The sequence below is a fragment of the Pinus tabuliformis genome, chromosome 1_2 (assembly GCF_031772625.1).
Source record: "Pinus tabuliformis cultivar Carrire ecotype Pingquan chromosome 1_2, CPIR1, whole genome shotgun sequence".
Lineage (NCBI taxonomy): Eukaryota > Viridiplantae > Streptophyta > Pinopsida > Pinales > Pinaceae > Pinus > Pinus tabuliformis.
Genome location: NC_142298.1, coordinates 628,347,213 through 628,367,105, shown reverse-complemented (window position 1 = coordinate 628,367,105; position 19,893 = coordinate 628,347,213). Strand labels below are relative to the sequence as shown.

The window sequence follows — 19,893 nt, the reverse complement described above, 5'->3', positions numbered from 1 at the left end:
TGTTTGTTTTCTTTATAAGCTGCTCCCACTTTTAAATCAATTTAAGAGATTTGAATCTGAAACTTGATAATGACTAAACTTAATGTAAATCAGTTAATTTACATCTCATAAATTAATATCCATAATTATTTTATTTAGTTGATAAATATATAATCTAATTCTTCAAAATTTTAATTATCTTTGGAGAATGTTTTTGAACCTATGTCCAATATTTATAAGATTTGTAGAATCCAAAAAAACACTATGTCACAAAGATTGAGATAAAAAATTTATTTACAAAATTAACATTATTGCATTCTCGATAACCATTCATAACTTTGTGTAATATTTAATTTAATAAGTGTAAAAAAAAAAAAGATTCTTAATTACAAAGCATTTGGTTATAGATTTTCATACCTTTGTATAAACATTTTATATATAAACATTTCTATCCCTTTGTGTAAAAAAAAATACTTAATCAAAGATTTTAGAATATTACCAAAAAAAAATATCTCACATCACTTCCCTCTCGTATATTTTCATATTAAAAAAATTGCACTTAAATTAAATTCAAATTTAATAATGGTTATAAAATAACAAATTTACTTAATTGCCTGGCAATTTTTGCAATAAAAATTAATGGAGTTTACTGAAGTTACATTGGTCCGAAGCCCACAAAAACTAAAATGGTTTTTTCTCTTTCGCCTCTTCATCCTGAGAGGGTATTTTGGAATCTTTGTAGTCCTCATCTTTTTCTGTCCACGGTTACCAACTGTATTGTCACACCTCTAAACTTACACATAAAAAAAAATTCCCATCATTACGAAGTTTGACTTATGCATGTAAATATTCCTTAACCATGTGTTACTGCACATGAATGTATACGTTGACATAGTATATTTACCGACCTGAACATTATAACCTTGTGAATAATTGTTTCTATCGGTTTCAATACTTTAGAACATAATATATATCACCCCTGAACATTATAACCTTGTGAATAATTGTTTCTATCGGTTTCAATACTTTAGAACATAATATATATCACCCCGTTGAATATGCAATACATGGTTTCTAATGGTTCTGATCGTATGTGCTTTACAACTAAGCTCGAGCTCTCATGATCCTACCTAGCACATATACTTTGACTTAATGCGGTAGGTGTCCGACCGCAGCCATTGCAGGCGCCCGGTCATCACAGATTTTATGAGCCTGTCCTACACATGGCAGGTGGCATGTCCTGCTCACCCCGCCATGTGACACTTCGGGTTTTGGGAGCTTTGGATACTCCGCCACAGGTTTCCCGCTACAGATCAATGGTCAAGATCGATTGCCATGATCGAAGGGTTGAGATCGTCCGAGGGTTTTTGGGGCTGCTCAAAACCCCAACCCGCGAGCCTAGAACTCATTTCCACAGTCATTTCTCGATTTTTCTCAGAGCTCTGGAGCTGGCTCGGGGTTTCAGCACTACAACCACGCCTCAACCTATCATAGAGAGAAGGAACACAGTCGGCTTACATCCGCATAGCAATGTTCTGAGGTGATTCACAGAAGCTTTCGTTAATGTTTTCCAGCTTTGTCTGTTCTTAAATTCGAAATGACGTATTTCTTTGTAGACATGTTATGCAGGCGGTTTCGATGGCCTTCTCTACCGGCACCATAGCCTTCAGGCTCATTAACTCTGCCTAACGACGGTCTCAGGTAAGTTTAAACCCTCCCTCATCCTTTTCCTTTGCTTCAGTTAAAAGTTCATTGGTCTTGGTTTGATATGCTGCATGTTGAATATGGCAGACTGTCGTATGCGCGTTGAATGATCTCCTCTGGTGCTGAGGTATTTCTGAGCAACCCTCACGGTTCACCCATGTATGTTCATGACTTGCTTATATATCCAGCACCGGGCGCACAGCTAGTGGCGACCCGTGTACTCTGTTTCCTCTGTCATTTGATGGTTGATATGGACTGATGCCCTTTCGGCAGTTTAGATATTTGGGGATTTCTCTGACTAGATATTTTAATACAGGGCCTGACCCTGATGTACATTTCCAGTTATGAATACAGTTTATCTTGTCTTCTTTTGAGAAATCGTCTGTGTATTGTTTTCATATGTGAATACCCGACCAGGGTTTCGTTTTTCATTTAGACTTTCTATACTGTAAATATTCGATATGAGGGTTTGCTCGAACCCTCCTACTGGATCGCATGCTGAACTCAGCTATGGAAATGGGTTATGTTTTGGTTGAATAATATATACGCGGTTATTGTTTTTTTTTTCTATTTACAGTCCATGTATATTTCCATTAGTAGGACCTGTCGGCTTTAGCAACAGCGAAGCTATGAGTTACATTTCGCTTTACTACTACTGTTCTTTTATTTTCACAGAATAGTTCTGATATTGTCTAAGCGTTCTCATACTGTTGCTATGGGTAAAACCCACTCACTGTAGACAGCATACTGGTTTTCCTTTCATTGAGAAAATCATTGCTTGCATGTGATGGTATGGTTACAATCAATGTTGATACAGTCACGAATACAGTTTTCTTTGTTTTGTTATCTCGTTTCACTGCCATTTATGTATTGAATCGTTCTTTCGATGACTGTAAATGTACAGTACTATTTCTCAATGCGTCTGCATCAGTAAGGTATAGTTCTGTCTTCATACATTAACCGAATGGTTCACGTTTTCTATGGTTGGAATAGTTTATTAGTTCATTATTCCACAGAACCCTATCGCCATGCATAGGTTTACGGGGTCTGTTAATGGATACCACACAGAACTTTCCGTCTGTACATGATACTCTTAGCTCGGGTTTGCTATACTTATCTTTCATATTAAGAATGTCTCAATAGCGGTTAATGGTACTTCAGGGTTCAGCTTACTAGTTTGTAAATTCGTCTTCTGACTTCGAGACTAACTATGTCTCATCGTTATTTTACCTTAAGCATGTCATTGGATCTGTGGTTTAAACAACCACTCACACCTGCGTAACTGTGATAACAGATAGCAGGGTTCCAGGCTATGTCTAACCGTAATAACCTGTCTGTATTTAACATATATTGAGGCAGTTATTTCATTGACATATCATCAGCCTTGGAAATAAAACACAGTCATTCTTAGATACTGTAAATCTACTGTGCATCCTGCACTTAACTCATTTAATGGAACTCTGCGTTTGGAAGTCGTACCTGATTCCCAGAGTTTTGAACAGGTACTTAAGCCAACCTTTCGTACCTTGAATTTGCTCTACCTCCCAACCATGAGATCCATCCTGCAGACGGTAATCTCCCCCCGAGCCATCTTGCAGGCCTCAAGCCCTCAGCAAGATCTGTGCACTATGTGCCAGGTTATCTGGTCTCTACCAGACTTAACCTTTTTCCTTGTCTTTCTCTTTTCTCTTTTCCCTTAGGAAAGATTGTCTTCTGTCTGTCCCAACAGCACAGAACTTCCTCCCTACAGCCAGGACTTTTCTTGCTTGGGAGGGCAGTTCCAATCAGTTATTACAACTGATTTCTTTCTTTGAAATCCACCTCCCAGAGGCTGCCAGCATTTCAAGAAATATTTAATTTATTCAATCATTTAGTTTATCATAGTTTGTTTCTTTAAAACATAACAACACTACCATAATGTCTTTTACCAAAGTAAAATTCACATTTACATTTACTGGGGTCATCACATCTTCCCCCCCTGTGATTGGACATCGTCCCGATGTCTATTTTCCTTAAACAAATTCGGGTAAGCTTCTCTGAGGAGTTCCTCATCCTCCCAAGTGGCCTCTTCAGGCCCGTAATGCTGCCACTGCACCTTAGCTTGGATAATAACCCGTTTCCGCAGCTGCACTTCTCTCCGGTCGAGAATGGTCAGTGGTTCGACCAGAACCTCGCCTTCCGGCTCGACCTGCAAACAACAACAGATTTAGTTATTTCCTTGTTTAAGATTAAAGCTTATTTAAAATGACCAGATTTAATTCTTACCCGAACATCCTGCCATTGAATCACATGTTTAGGATCGTAGACGTATTGTTTTAATACGGATACATGAAAAACATTGTGAATCTTAATATGGCTGGGTAGGGCAAGCTGATAAGCCACTGGTCATACTCTTGCCAGGATTTGGAAAGGTCCAAAATAGCGCGGTGCAAGCTTCGCACAGCCACTCCACTGCAAGGTACTCCTTCTGGTTTGGATTCTTACGAAAACATGATCTCCGACCTGAAATTCTTTGAACCTTCTTTTTCGGTCTGCAAAACTTTTTTGTCTATCTTGAGCAGCCTTTAAGTTGTTTCGCACCTTTTTCACCGTGTCTTCCATTTCTTTGAGAATATCCGGGCCAAGCCTTAATTTATCCTCAGGTCCACCCCAACTTGAGGGTGTACGGCATTTCCGCCCGTACAGAACCTCAAAAGGACTCATCTGTGTTGAGGAATGATATCCGTTGTTATAAGCGAACTCGACCAGGTGGAGGTATTCCTCCCATTGCGTTGGTTTCATCATAACACATGCTCTCAGCATATCCTCCACTACCTGATTCACTCTCTCCGTTTGACCATCGGTCTGGGGATGATAAGCTGTGCTAAAGTTCAGCTGGGTTCCCAGTTCAGCAAACAATGTCCTCCAAAAGGTTGATGTGAACTTAACATCACGATCAGAGATAATCACCTTCGGAAGTCCATGCAACTTGAACACATTTTGCATGAAAATATGAGCAATTTGCACAGCCTTATACGTTGATTGTACAGGTATGAAGTGTGCTGCCTTACTTAACTTATCCACTACCACCATAATGGAATCATTATTTTTCTTCGTTCGAGGCAAACCAGTTATAAAGTCCATGGAAATAGTCTCCCATTTCCATTCCGGAATGGGTAAGGGTTGTAACAGCCCTGCTGGATGCATATGCTCTGCTTTAATCTGTTGACATTCTAGACATCGCGCTAGATACTCAGCTACCTCTTTCTTCATTTGTGGCCAAAAATATTCCTTTCGAAGAGCAGTAACCATTTTCTGGTACCCTGGGTGCCCGGTATAATGGCTGGTATGGAATTCGTCTAGAATCAATTTTCTAAGGCTATCTTCATTGGGCACATACAACCTTTTATGAAAATACAGCATTCCGACATCGTCTAACTCGTATCCTTGTTGTATTTCCTTATCAGAAAGCTGTTGTACTTGCTGTTTAATTTGCTGATAAACAGCATCTTGATCAGCTGCTGTTTTTACCCTTTCAAGTAGAGTACTCTGCCACTTACTGACCGAAATCTTGCACATGCACTGAACTTTTCGACTCAATGCATCAGCTACCCGATTCTCCTTTCCCTTTAAATGCTTAATTTCAAAATCAAATCCGCTTAAAAAGTCAGCCCAGCGGGCTTGCCTCGCATTCAAAGTGGGTTGGCTGAAATAATTCGTTAAGCTGTGGTGGTCTGTTAACAGCAGAAACTTCCTTCCCAAAAGGTAGTGTCGCCACATTTTCAGTGCATGGATGACAGCTGCCAACTCCAAGTCGTAAGCAGAGTATTTCTGCTCATGTTCCTTCAGCTTCCTTGATTCGTATGCAATGACTCTTCCTTCTTGCATCAGCACTCCTCCCACGCCTTCTTTACTTGCGTCAGTGCAGACTACGTAATCCTTGTTAGGATCAGCTATACTCAATATAGGCGCGGTAGTGAGTAAATGCTTGAGCTGCTCAAAGCTCCTCTGACATTCTGATGTCCACCTAAATACTTTTCCTTTCTTTTGTAAGGAGGTGATAGGGTATGCTACCCTTGAAAAGCCTTCGACAAATCTTCTATAATAACCTGCTAGCCCCATAAAGGACCTAATATCTGCCACGTCCTTTGGTATGGGCCACTCCATTATAGTTCTGATTTTCTCCGGGTCTACTGCAATTCCTTCCTTTGTGATTACATGGCCCAAGTATTGTATTTCCTCTTTGAAGAAATCACACTTACTAAACTTTGCATATAATTGATGATCTCGCAAAGTTTGCAACACCAATCTAAGGTGTTCCTCATGCTCTTCTCTTGATCGGGAGTAAATCAGAATGTCATCTATGAATATTAACACAAACTTGTCTAAGAACCTGTGAAACACACTGTTCATCAAACACATGAAGGTAGCAGGTGCATTGGTCAGACCAAAAGGTAGCACCACGAATTCATAATGCCCATACCGCGTTCTGAAAGCGGTCTTAGCGATATCCTCCTCTTTAATTCTGATCTGATGGTAACCAGATCGCAGATCGATCTTAGAGAATACCGTCGCTCCCTTCACCTGATCAAACAGTTCGTCGATCCGAGGCAAAGGGTATTTATTTTTTATCGTGAGCTTATTCAGCTGACGATAATCAATGCACATCCGGAAAGTTCCATCTTTCTTTTTGACAAACAGCACTGGAGCTCCCCAGGGTGATACACTGGGACGGATGTGATTCTTATCTAACAGCTCCTGCAGTTGCATTTTTAATTCTGTTAGTTCTGGTACACTCATACGGTATGGTGCCCGTGATACAGGTGTTGCCCCCGGAACCAGTTCTATGGTGAAATCCACATCTCTTTTCGGTGCTAATCCCGGTACTTCTTCGGGAAAAACATCGGCAAATTCCTGCACCACCGGAATGTTACCCAACATGGCAGTTTTATCTTTCTGATTTGCGTAACCCACCTGAATAGCATAGATTTGACATTTCTTCTTGATGCATTTAGCCAACTGATTTGCTGTAATGGGTCGAATCTGTACCGGATGTTTGATTCCTTGTAACTCCTGCTGCTCTCCACGGTCATCCTTATAGTAAATGGTTTTTGTCTTGCAATTCACTAAGGACCAGTGTTTTTCCAGCCAATCCATCCCAATCAGGATATCATAGGAACCCAACGGTAGTACATTTAAGTCTGCCACTATAGGCTGCCCAGCTATGGTTAAGGGGCAATTATTTACTTTGGCCAAGACCTGTCTCTTGGCTCCTGTAGCCAATTGGACCAGCCACGGGTTTTTGAACTTTTCAGATTTTAATTTACACTGTTCTACTATCTTTGGGCTAACATAACTTAAAGTAGCTCCTGGGTCAATAAGAACAGCTATTGAAAAGTTTAAAATTTTACCTTCGAATTCAACCATAGATGGCTGATACTCCGCTTGGCGATCCTCCAAAGCTGCATTAATTCTGGGTACACTACGTGCCACGTCCCCAACAGTCGATGCCTCATGAATTTGTGATATCTGGTCCGTTCCCTTTCGCTGTGGGCAGTTTTTGACATAGTGGGGCCCTCCACAGCCCCAGCATTGAACTGGAGGTCTGGTCATTCCCTCACCTTCAGGTCTAACAGGCTGCTCACTCACTCTATTTTCACTTGCTGGCCTAGCTCGGGGCGCATTTCTGGTTACAGATCTGTTGTTTAATCCTTTACCAGCTCCCTTACTTCCATTGCTGCGACCTCCCTTGCTGCTTCCAATCATCCGGCTGCTCCTTTTCTCATTCCATCTTTTATTCGAAGTATCCCCCTTCTGCTTACTCTGCTGATAGCAGATCCTTGCTTTATGAATAGCCTCATCCATGGTCCTAGGATTGTCAAACTCAATCCTCTCCCTTATATAAGAAGGTAGGCTACTCACAAATCTCTGGACCTTGGCTTTCTCCTCCTTGATATAAGGTACATAGCGTAACAGAGAGGTGAAGCGATTAATGAACTCGTCCATGGTCTGCTGCCCCAATCTTAAATCATGGAACTCTCTCGCCTTTTCATCGTAGAAACGCTCAGTTAGGTACCTTTCTTTGAAGTATTTCTGAAATTTGTCCCATGTAATGGTCCGTTCACTTACCCCCTTGACAATCTTAATTTCCTCCCACCACAAGGTTGCCTTACCTTGTAACTGGAAGATAGCTAATCTCGCCTTCAGATTATGATCATATTCGTACAACTGAAAGTATTTATTCATATTTATTAACCAAGCTTCAACTGCTTCCTCCTGTTCGCCATCAAAATGCGGGGGTTTAATTTTTCGAAACTCTCCCTGCAGCTCCATTTTCTGTCGCTTTGAGGTTTGCTGTTCTGGTACATTATCAGAATGATCCTCCTTGCCTTCTGAAAGTTCAGGTTCAATCTGATAATTCTGTTCTTCTGTCATCCTCTGTTGTTCCGCACTGGGGTTAGATAGAGGTGGATTTTGTCTGTCCGACAAACTTTTCAGAATTCTTTCTTGTTCAACAGTCAACCGTGCGTTGTCCTCTCGCAACCGAGCCATCTCACTTTTCAATTCCTGAACAGTTTCCAGGATTGCAAGGTTGGTACTTCGTGTTTCTGCACCCAATTGTACCCACAGCTCTGGGTTCTCTTGAGGGTTACTGCCGGCTCCTTGCATTTTGTCTCCTTTCTGGTTTAACTGTTAGCTGTTGTAATTCTGTATTTCACCCAATGGACAGAGCAACAGTTAAGTACATTATTAACTTGCATATATATGTATGTTGTACCCTTCTGCACAATGAAACATGTTTTACTTGAGGCCACAATGTTGAAACTGGGCTCTGATACCAATTTGTCACACCTCTAAACTTACACATAAAAAAAATTTCACATCATTACGAAGTTTGACTTATGCATGTAAATATTCCTTAACCATGTGTTACTGCACATGAATGTATACGTTGACATAGTATATTTACCGACCTGAACATTATAACCTTGTGAATAATTGTTTCTATCGGTTTCAATACTTTAGAACATAATATATATCACCCCGTTGAATATGCAATACATGGTTTCTAATGGTTCTGATCGTATGTGCTTTACAACTAAGCTCGAGCTCTCATGATCCTACCTAGCACATATACTTTGACTTAATGCGGTAGGTGTCCGACCGCAGCCATTGCAGGCGCCCGGTCATCACAGATTTTATGAGCCTGTCCTACACATGGCAGGTGGCATGTCCTGCTCACCCCGCCATGTGACACTTCGGGTTTTGGGAGCTTTGGATACTCCGCCACAGGTTTCCCGCTACAGATCAATGGTCAAGATCGATTGCCATGATTGAAGGGTTGAGATGGTCCGAGGGTTTTTGGGGTTGCTCAAAACCCCAACCCGCGAGCCCAGAACTCATTTCCACAGTCATTTCTCGATTTTTCTCAGAGCTCTGGAGCTGGCTCGGGGTTTCAGCACTACAACCACGCCTCAACCTATCACAGAGAGAAGGAACACAGTCGGCTTACATCCGCATAGCAATGTTCTCAGGTGATTCACAGAAGCTTTCGTTAATGTTTTCCAGCTTTGTCTGTTCTTAAATTCGAAATGACGTATTTCTTTGTAGACATGTTATGCAGGCGGTTTCGATGGCCTTCTCTACCGGCACCATAGCCTTCAGGCTCATTAACTCTGCCTAACGACGGTCTCAGGTAAGTTTAAACCCTCCCTCATCCTTTTCCTTTGCTGCAGTTAAAAGTTCATTGGTCTTGGTTCGATATGCCGCATGTTGAATATGGCAGACTGTCGTATGCGCGTTGAATGATCTCCTCTGGTGCTGAGGTATTTCTGAGCAACCCTCACGGTTCACCCATGTATGTTCATGACTTGCTTATATATCGAGCACCGGGCGCACAGCTAGTGGCGACTCGTGTACTCTGTTTCCTCTGTCATTTGATGGTTGATATGGACTGATGCCCTTTCGACAGTTTAGATATTTGGGGATTTCTCTGACTAGATATTTTAATACAGGGCCTGACCCTGATGTACATTTCCAGTTATGAATATAGTTTATCTTGTCTTCTTTTGAGAAATCGTTTGTGTATTGTTTTCATATGTGAATACCCGACCAGGGTTTCGTTTTTCATTTAGACTTTCTATACTGTAAATATTTGATATGAGGGTTTGCTCGAACCCTCCTACTGGCTCGCATGCTGAACTCAGCTATGGAAATGGGTTATGTTTTGGTTGAATAATATATACGCGGTTATTGTTTTTTTTTTCTATTTACAGTCCATGTATATTTCCATTAGTAGGACCTGTCGGCTTTAGCAACAACGAAGCTATGAGTTACATTTCGCTTTACTACTACTGTTCTTTTATTTTCACAGAATAGTTTTGATATTGTCTAAGCGTTCTCATACTGTTGCTATGGGTAAAACCCACTCACTGTAGACGGCATACCGGTTTTCCTTTCATTGAGAAAATCATTGCTTGCATGTGATGGTATGGTTACAGTCAATGTTGATACAGTCACGAATACAGTTTTCTTTGTTTTGTTATCTCGTTTCACTGCCATTTATGTATTGAATCGTTCTTTCGATGACTGTAAATGTACAGTACTATTTCTCAATGCGACTGCATCAGTAAGGTATAGTTCTGTCTTCATACATTAACCGAATGGTTCACGTTTTCTATGGTTGGAATAGTTTATTAGTTCATTATTCCACAGAACCCTATCGCCATGCATAGGTTTACGGGGTCTGTTAATGGATACCACACAGAACTTTCCGTCTGTACATGATACTCTTAGCTCGGGTTTGCTATACTTATCTTTGATATTAAGAATGTCTCAATAGCGGTTAATGGTACTTCAGGGTTCAGCTTACTAGTTTGTAAATTCGTCTTCTGACTTCGAGACTAACTCTGTCTCATCGTTATTTTACCTTAAGCATGTCATTGGATCTGTGGTTTAAACAACCACTCACACCTGCGTAACTGTGATAACAGATAGCAGGGTTCCAGGCTATGTCTAACCGTAATAACTTGTCTGTATTTAACCTATATTGAGGCAGTTATTTCATTGACATATCATCAGCCTTGGAAATAAAACACAGTCATTCTTAGATACTGTAAATCTACTGTGCATCCTGCACTTAACTCATTTAATGGAACTCTGCGTTTGGAAGTCGTACCTGATTCCCAGAGTTTTGAACAGGTACTTAAGCCAGCCTTTCGTACCTTGAATTTGCTCTACCTCCCAACCATGAGATCCATCCTGCAGACGGTAATCTCCCCCCGAGCCATCTTGCAGGCCTCAAGCCCTCAACAAGATCTGTGCACTATGTGCCAGGTTATCTAGTCTCTACCAGACTTAACCTTTTTCCTTGTCTTTCTCTTTTCTCTTTTCCCTTAGGAAAGATTGTCTTCTGTCTGTCCCAACAGCACAGAACTTCCTCCCTACAGCCAGGACTTTTCCTGCTTGGGAGGGCAGTTCCAATCAGTTATTACAACTGATTTCTTTCTTTGAAATCCACCTCCCAGAGGCTGCCAGCATTTCAAGAAATATTTAATTTATTCAATCATTTAATTTATCATAGTTTGTTTCTTTAAAACATAACAACACTACCATAATGTCTTTTACCAAAGTAAAATGCACATTTACATTTACTGGGGTCATCACATGTATATTCCATCGTAATGCCCATTGGTAATAATTTTCACAATTCTGAAGTTCTAACATTTATTTTATCATATCAATTTCCATCCAAATCCTCACGTATTACTTCGTCTCTTCTCTTTGTTTAAAGAGAATTTTAAAAAAGCACACGAGAAAATAGATTATTCTCTTAGTTCAATTTTATGAAAATTGTTCTTTAAGGATAATAGATTATTCTCTATCTTAGATTATTCTCTTAGTTTAATTTTATGAAAATGGTTTTTAAAAATAATAGATTATTCGGTGTTTTAGATTATTCTTTTAGGTTAATTTTATGAATTTTTTTAGATAATGAGATTTGAAAAAATCTTTAAATAATAATAATAATTTTAAGATATATTTAGAGTACATTAAGTTTTGGAGTTTAATATATCGTTAGTTTTTCTGAGCTTACAAACTAAGTTACCTCATTTGATGATTAAAAGTTTATTTTTGGTTGTATTTTCTATCTTGGTTCTACTTCTATTGCTTGGTCTTACAAATTTAAGCTGTTAGTGATTGCATTTCTCTCGAGTCAAGAACTTATTTGGCTGCAACATTTATTGACTGAATTTGGCATTCAATGGTATCAACCTATTATATTATGATGTGATAATTTGAATGCCATACACATTTCTTAAAATTTTGTGAAATATCAAAACTAAATATATTGAAAACCATATGCACTTCAATTTCCAACTTATTCAAGAGGTCTTTTGAGTCTAGAATATGTGCCCACTAAAAATCAAGTTGCAAATATTTTCACAAAATATTTGACTTCGCCAAAATTTCTTCAGTTATGACTAATGCTTGGAGTGAAAGAAGTTATACTTGAGGAGTCATCTTGAGTTCTTCTTTCTTTATTTCTTTTTTTTTTCATGTTGTTTGTTTTAGGGGGATATGTTTTTTCCTATAATTTTTTCAGTTTATGAGAAATTGTACATAAGTACTTAAAGAAACTCCCTAAATCTCCAGAAATATCAAATCCTCATAAACAAACTTTTAACTTAACATTTTTATTTACTGTGTTGGAAGACTTATCTTCCATTACATTTATAGATTAAATTGTTATAGACCTTTTTTAGTTCAGAAATGTCTTCACCTTTGTTCTTCAATCGTTTCCTAAATTTAGAAGATCTTTTAAATTTTGGGATTCGTTTTTTTAATATTTTTCGGCATTGTTACATTACTTTCACTCAACATTTGAGTGGAAAAATCTCGAAAAAAACACACAAAACAGCCAATCGTTAGACTAAACAGATTAGACTAAGCAATGGTTTAACGACATGTATCCAAGTCATTAGGATTTGAAGGCAAAAACAGTTTGCTGTGATATATAAATGACGTGCACGTATATATGAGGCAAACGCCATTAAAATTTGTAGTCTTTAACGCGACTTTTTGAAAGCCTTTCCGGTGATTTTTTCTGGTGAAAATCCGGCAGTAATTTATTGGAATCCAAGTTTGATAGCTAATTTCTGCACAATGAAACCGTCCCAGGGGTTTTTCAGGGTGCTGAATCCGAATATGCAGTTAAAAAACCATTTTAACTGCAACAAATCATGATTTCATCTCAATTTCTTCCGCCGGATTCCGTCACCGGAATCTCAAAAAGTCGCATTATAGACAACTCCTTAAAATTTACTCTGCAGATCTATGCACTGTGTCTACATCTTAATATGTTATATTAAACAAAATAAAAATAAAAAAATCGGGTTGAGCATAGACTATTTAAATCCCTGTCATAATATCAAAGTAAATTAAAACGGTTAATAATCTCTTTCCACTTTGCTTAAAGAGTTGTTGATAAAACATTATGGCTCATCGCATACAGAACCAGGCTTTTGGTTGCTTTCTCGCTTCGTGTTTCTTAGCTTCTGGATCTGTTTATCTTCGTTTTTCTGAAACGCGTAACATTTGGAAACAGAGAATGCCTCAACTCCCTCTAGATATTAATTGATGTTAGAAGCCTTCAAGCAATTAAGTTATTGTAAATCTTTTTTACTTCAGCAATGAAGGTTCTTCTCCTTCTTTCTTAATCTTTCTCCCTTCTTAAAAGGTCTTCTAAATTTTACAGGATGTCTTTTTGCACTCTTACATTACTTTCACACAAACATTGACGAGGGAAAATGTCCCAAAAAAATCAAAACGTGTAACAGTTACACTAGGTTAAACTAAGCAATGGTTTAAAAGCAACTTGTTATAAAAGACGAGGACCCCAATTATACGAGGCAAAATCCATTAAAATTTACTCTGCAGATCTTGAACTCTGACCACATTTTAGTATGTTATTTTTACTTGAGAAAAATAAGTTGACCATAACCAGATTTAGCCATTAAAATTTACTCCAGACCTATGAATTCTATCCACATCTTAATATGCCATTTTTACTTTAAAAAAACAATTCAGGTTGACCATAGCCAGGTTTAAAATTAAATCCCCGTAATATTATCAAACTAAATAAAACACTTCAGGAATCTCTTTCCGCTTTGCCTAAAGAGTTGTTAATGAAAAATTATGGTGTAAAGAATTATTATTTTTTCATCTCATCAAATCCAGAAAGAGGCTTTTGGTTGGTTTCGCGCTTCCAGTATCCTAGCTTCTACTTCTGTTTACGCATTACATTTGGAAACAGAAAGAATACCTCAACTGTGCTCTAGATGACCAAAATTTTGCAGTTAGAAGCTTTCAAACAATACTAATCTACCATCTTATTTATCAGCAAAAGTGACGTACGATTTAACATTCTGGGAAGCTTTTAACGTTCCACACACATATGATAGAAAGAGCCGAATAAATGCGTTTAAGATTTCCACTAGAAAATCTGAGGGGTTCTCAAGGTAGTGTGACATCTTCCTTATCATCAGAAAAGCTTGTACGTGAAGAAACCCACCAAACCCTAATGTCGTGATCCAGGCTCCCGCTGTAGATGCGGCATCCAACCACAGTATCCACAGACAACGCAATGGATTTAACAGGCCCTCTGTGACCTTCCAAAACCGCCAAACAGTAATGCACGTTTCCTTCTCCTCTTTTCCACACTCTGATTGTATTATCCCCGGATCCACTGCTTACAAATTCTGCAACACTCGCCAAGCATAGAATTGCGCGATTGTGACCTCTCAAGGCGCCGGAGACAACCATGTGCCGCTCGCTTTCCTCCCTTTCCCAAACAATGATGGATCGATCACAAGCTCCAGAGTAGAGGATGGAGCCGTCGGGGCTGAGAGCCAGTGCATTGATAGCAGATTTGTGTCTTTCAATGATCGCAACCAGAGAATGTTTTCTCTCTCCAAATGCCTTCGCCCAGATTTTGATTCTAGAATCAGCAGATCCTGTGTAAACAAAACCATCTGGCGAAACCACAAGCGCATTGATGGCATCGTCGTGTGCTCTGAAAGATTCAACGCATCTCAAGTCGGAAGGTCTCCAGATCTTGACCGTCCTGTCCCACGAAGCCGAGTACAAAAACCCATTTCTATCAACCGACAGAGCCGATATAGTATCAAGATGTTCGATCCAGAGTACCTTCTTGTGCCTGCGCTCCTGAAAATACTTCTTCGGTGGTATGGCATTCATCACATAATCCTTCAGTGTCGGCATGGTGACCACCAGCTTATGTTCAGAGGGCTGTATGTTCTCAGCGCGTTTCCAAACTCTGATTTTATGATCTTGATGCGCGCTGTATATCCTGTTGCCAGAAACCAAAATACACTTGACAGCTCCATCCCCGTGACCGAACTTACAGTGCTCATTGAGCTCGGAATGTGTCCATACCCGTATGTCATTGCCGGAGGATCCGCTGTAGAGGACGTTGCCCGCCATTGCTAGAGAAAACACGCACCCGCCATGACCTCTCAATGTACCTATGCATTGGTACACGCCGTCTCCGAGGTTGCTCCCTGCAGGCCGACCCATCCCTACATTGGGGATCGAGCATATGCTACCCTGTGAACAAAGACTCGGCTGTGAGTTGATGGTTAGCGTAGAAGAAATATTTAATTCTGACTGCAAGCTTCTTGTAGATCCTGTATTACTGTAATCAGACTGCCCGCTTCCCTGGGTGATGAGAAAACTCATTGGAGATGGAAGAGTGCCCTGCGATTTAGTTTTCGTCTCTGTACCATTGAGGTTCATAGCTGAAGTGTTGTTCCGTGACAGTAAGGCGCTTGCTCTAAGCGAGGAGAACATATTGTCAAATTGAAATTGGATACCAATTGTAAGTGGACGGAGATCAACAGGTGATCAGAGTCGAATAATCATTTTGTTTTCCAACGCATTGCCTTTCCCATTAAGCTTACCAGCGAAAATTACCAGAAGCCGTGGGTTGATATGTCAGACATTGGACCACGGATGGTGAACGGCCAAGCATTGCCCATGCGACAACATTATTTAATATAACTCATATATCCTACCAAAATGGTAATATTCTCACTATTATTGAAAGCTGTTTTCTTTTATTTGGACATTTTTTTTTTAATTTGGACCATTTCTCCATTTGTAAATGTTATTCTTGGGTAGGACCATGTTAATCTTTTTTTTATCGTTTCCATTTCCAATTTACCTTTATTAAAACTATTGCTATGTTAATCTTTTTTGTATCGTTTCAATTTCCAATTTTATCAGATGTCTTTACCTTTATTAAAACTATTGCTATAAATCTTTAAAGGTGATACCCATCAAAATTTGTTAGTCTATCTATTATATGTTCAGAATATTTTAGGACATATTTTGAGGTGGAATTTACTCAAAATCTAATAGAGATTAGTTTCAATTATATTATTAAAGTGTGAATTTTCTACCACTGGAATGTATTCAAGATTTGTTAAATAATAAAAAAATATTGACCAAAAGTTGTTTCATTAGTCAAAAAAATAATGAGATAATATCCATCAAAATACTTATTTGCAATCTAATTTATGAACTATTTAATCTTTATAATGTTGAAAATATGTAATGCCACCTCAGAATAGAGTAGAGATCACAAACACGCGGATTTGTATTTTGATGGCGACTATCCATTAGATTGTATATGCAACCAAGAATATTTTAAATTATTACATATAAACTATCTATACATTTATTTTTTTCTTTTTTATGGAAATTTTGAAACCCCTATTTTGAGATAAATTACACTTATAGTTTTTGATTGACATGACAACCTAACAAACATAAATAAATAAAAAAGTGTTTTTTTATTGAAATTTGGCTATATAATTTTAAATAAAATAAAATAAATTATTATTTAAAATATATTTTTGAATGTATAAATAAATAAAAAAGTGCTTTTTATTGAAATTTGGCTATATAATTTTAAATAAAATAAAATAAATTATTATTTAAAATATATTTTTGAATGTATAAGTAAATTCTACTCTTTAGAAAATATCATTCTTAAAAATCACTTTAAAATTTTGAATAAAATTACCAAAAAAAATTCATTCCTTATAATTGTTTAAAAACTATATTAATCACCACAGATATATATAACTAGCTTAGATCTATCTCAACATTGGGTCTATCAAGCACTGATAGGGATCAAGTCTCTTGAGGTGCCAACCTCTTTTTTGAGTGCAAAACTTGAAGAAAGGTTTGCACCTCGAGAGATATGATCCCTATTGACGCTTGATATATCCGGGGTTAAGATGGATTTAGGCTAGTTATATAATTATATATAATATCTATATGTGTTTGTTTCTTATCGCCTCTCTCTCCCCCCTTCATCTCAGTGTCCTTCTCCCTCCCTCTCTCCTCTCTCTCCCCCTCCCTCTCCCCAATCTCTCTCTTTCCCCTACTCCCTCTCTCTCCCAACTCTCTTTGTGCCTATTCCTCCCTCTTTATCTCTCTCTCCTTTTCCCTCTCTCTCCCCCTTCCATCTATACCTATATCTCCCTCCATATCTCATTTATATCTCTATCTCACCAACCCAAACACACACACACACTCTCTCTCTTTCCATATCTATCTCTCTTCCTCGCTCTTTGTCTTTCTCTTCCTCCCTCCCTCCCCCCTCCAACTATGTCTCTATCTTTCCTTCTTTTTCTCTCTATCCCAGCCCTCAGACACAAACTCTATCCATATGTATTTATTTCTCTCTCCCTTCCTCTTCCTCTCCCCCTCTCTCTTTCCCTTCCCACTCTCTCTCATCCCCTTCTCTCCCACTAAATCTCTCTTCTCTCTCTCTTTCCTCCCACTCTCCTCTCTCCCTCACTCTCTCTCAATCTCTCCCTTGTCACTCCCTCTCTCTTTCCACCTTTCTCTCTCTATGTGTTTCTTCTTCCCTCCCTCTCTTTCCCCCTCCAACTCCATCTCTCTCTCCTTCTCTCTCTCTTCCTTCCTCTCTCTCCTTTTCTCTCCCACCTCCCTCTCTCACTCCCCCCCATCACACACTCTCTGTTGTTCTTCTCTCCAACTTTGTTACTATCTCTCTCCCTCTATCCTTCTCTCTCTCCTCTCCATCTTTGTGTCCCCCCCTCTCTCTCCTAGCCATCTTTGTGTCTCCCTCTCTCTCTCGTCATCTTCTCTCCCTATCTCTCTCATCACTTCTCTCTCTCTGTGTTAGAAAATATAAAGAGAGAGATCATAGAATGATTACAGACAACACCAAAGCACACTTTGATATCTTTATTGATCACAATAATTACAAATATATAGGACACAAAACACTGACCTTGACACATTTAGATCACAACTAAAACTCATACATAGGAATCAATAACTTCTAGAATGGTGCTTGGGAACCGAAAATGACAGCTCACAACAACACATGGAAGAATTACTTCCAATACCCTTCCTTAATGCTTACATGAAAAACATTGAAAACACATATTACAACAGCAAGGATAATCTCTATATAGCTGGTCTTCATCATCACTCACATCCACTCTAGAAACTTGCAAACACCGCTCTTTCACCACCACATCTTCGAGCTATCACTTGAACTCCATTTAAATCGTAACCACCACTGGCCATCGTTGATGAAATTTGCAACATCAACAATATTCACACCTCGACTAGTCGGGGATTTCGTGATAACAGTCATCAAGTAAGGATCCATCCTATGGATCAACAACCATATGTTAGATATTTCACTTTCAGTTATCTGTCAGTTACTAGGATGGAGGTCTGGATACTGAATGTGTTCAAAAGTTGATCATACAACTTGACCTTACTAACACACAAGCATTAATGTTTTAGACACCAGAGCTTCCAATTTAAGAACCACCAACCCTTTTTATAGCCAATAAAAACACACAAGAATTCATGTTTTAGACCCTGAGGCTTCCAGTTTAAGAACCACCAACCCTTTTTATAACCAATAAAAACACACAAGCATTGATGTTTCAGACACCAAGGCTTCCAGTTTAAAAACCATGAACCCTTTTTATAACCAATCAAAACACAGAAAAATTGATGTTTCAGACACCGAGGCTTCCATTTTGAAAACCACCAACCCTTTTTATAACCAATAAAAACACAAACACCAACCGCCAAAATGTAGAAAGAAAAAATCAATGACTGTTCTTTATTGATCTGTGCAGATAATATCAAATATAACAATAATAAATTTTCATAACGGTATTTGTCATTAGATCTGCAACGTTTGGATATTGATCTTTGAATAAACAATACCATAATATTTTATTAGTTTAGATCTGGAATGAGAAATTCCAACATTCCACCTCCATGTCATAGTTGTACATCTTACACCATCTGATAATCTCAAAAACCACCATTTAAAACATGTAGACATTTCTCTCAATTGTATATCCGCACTAGATCAAACTAAATATATCTTAATCCAACTTCTTCATAAGAAGATCTCCTCCTCTTTTACTAATATTTGTCCAGAATGGAACTTCACACAACAACAACAACACTGGATCTTCACAATTCTCCTTTGCATGCAACTATCCACAATCCACACATAAATGATAGATCAAACACTCCATTATGTTGAAATTTCTAAGTCTAACAGGTCAGAAATCCCGACTGCATTATCTAGTTTATTTCCTCCTACTTGTTCTTTTCATTAACAAGTTATTTATAAATATAAATACCAAAAATAAACAAAAATGAAACCTTGACACATATACAGATCAACAAATGATATAACTGAGACAATCACACAAGGGACACCGTTATTTTTAGACAATTGTCCTTAGAAAAACCCAATGCGGGAAAATCAGTGCAGCAAATATGATGGTTTTATTATTATGGAGTTTCTAAACACAACTAGGGTGCCAGAAATGGCTCACCCAACAGAGAATGTCCTGAGCAGTAATACCTCTCCTCGGAGACAGATATTCCTGCTGATCAATCATCGGATGAATGATCCCACTGCAACTACGGAAGCTCCTTAGTTGGACAACAAAAGCTGCTCCAAGCTTCTCCACTGCTTTGCATCACTCTGCTAGGGATTTCGTCACCCTCTCAGCTCACTAGCACTCAATTTGCCCCACGAAAATCACCCAACATTACCTCTTGGCCCTGCGTAAGCTCTTATAGCCTTTGCGCAGCTACTGATGCCTCTGTGTCAGGCCCTTGGCT

At 38.7% G+C, this 19,893-nt stretch overlaps 1 protein-coding gene across 1 annotated transcript; it reads right to left on the bottom strand.

Moving 5' to 3' along the window:
* Window positions 1-14,129: 14,129 nt before the first annotated feature.
* LOC149207200 (protein JINGUBANG-like) lies at window positions 14,130-15,479 on the bottom strand. The gene has a single exon (XM_089393858.1). It carries the CDS (start codon window positions 15,421-15,423, stop codon window positions 14,179-14,181), a length of 1,245 nt encoding a protein of 414 aa, XP_089249984.1. The 5' UTR covers window positions 15,424-15,479; the 3' UTR covers window positions 14,130-14,178.
* Between the last annotated feature and the right edge of the window lie 4,414 nt (window positions 15,480-19,893).

What these genes read in the sequence shown, in the direction of transcription:
- LOC149207200 (XM_089393858.1), bottom strand. Translation starts at nt 15,423, where the DNA reads ATGAGTTTTCTCATCACCCAGGGAAGCGGGCAGTCTGATTACAGTAAT.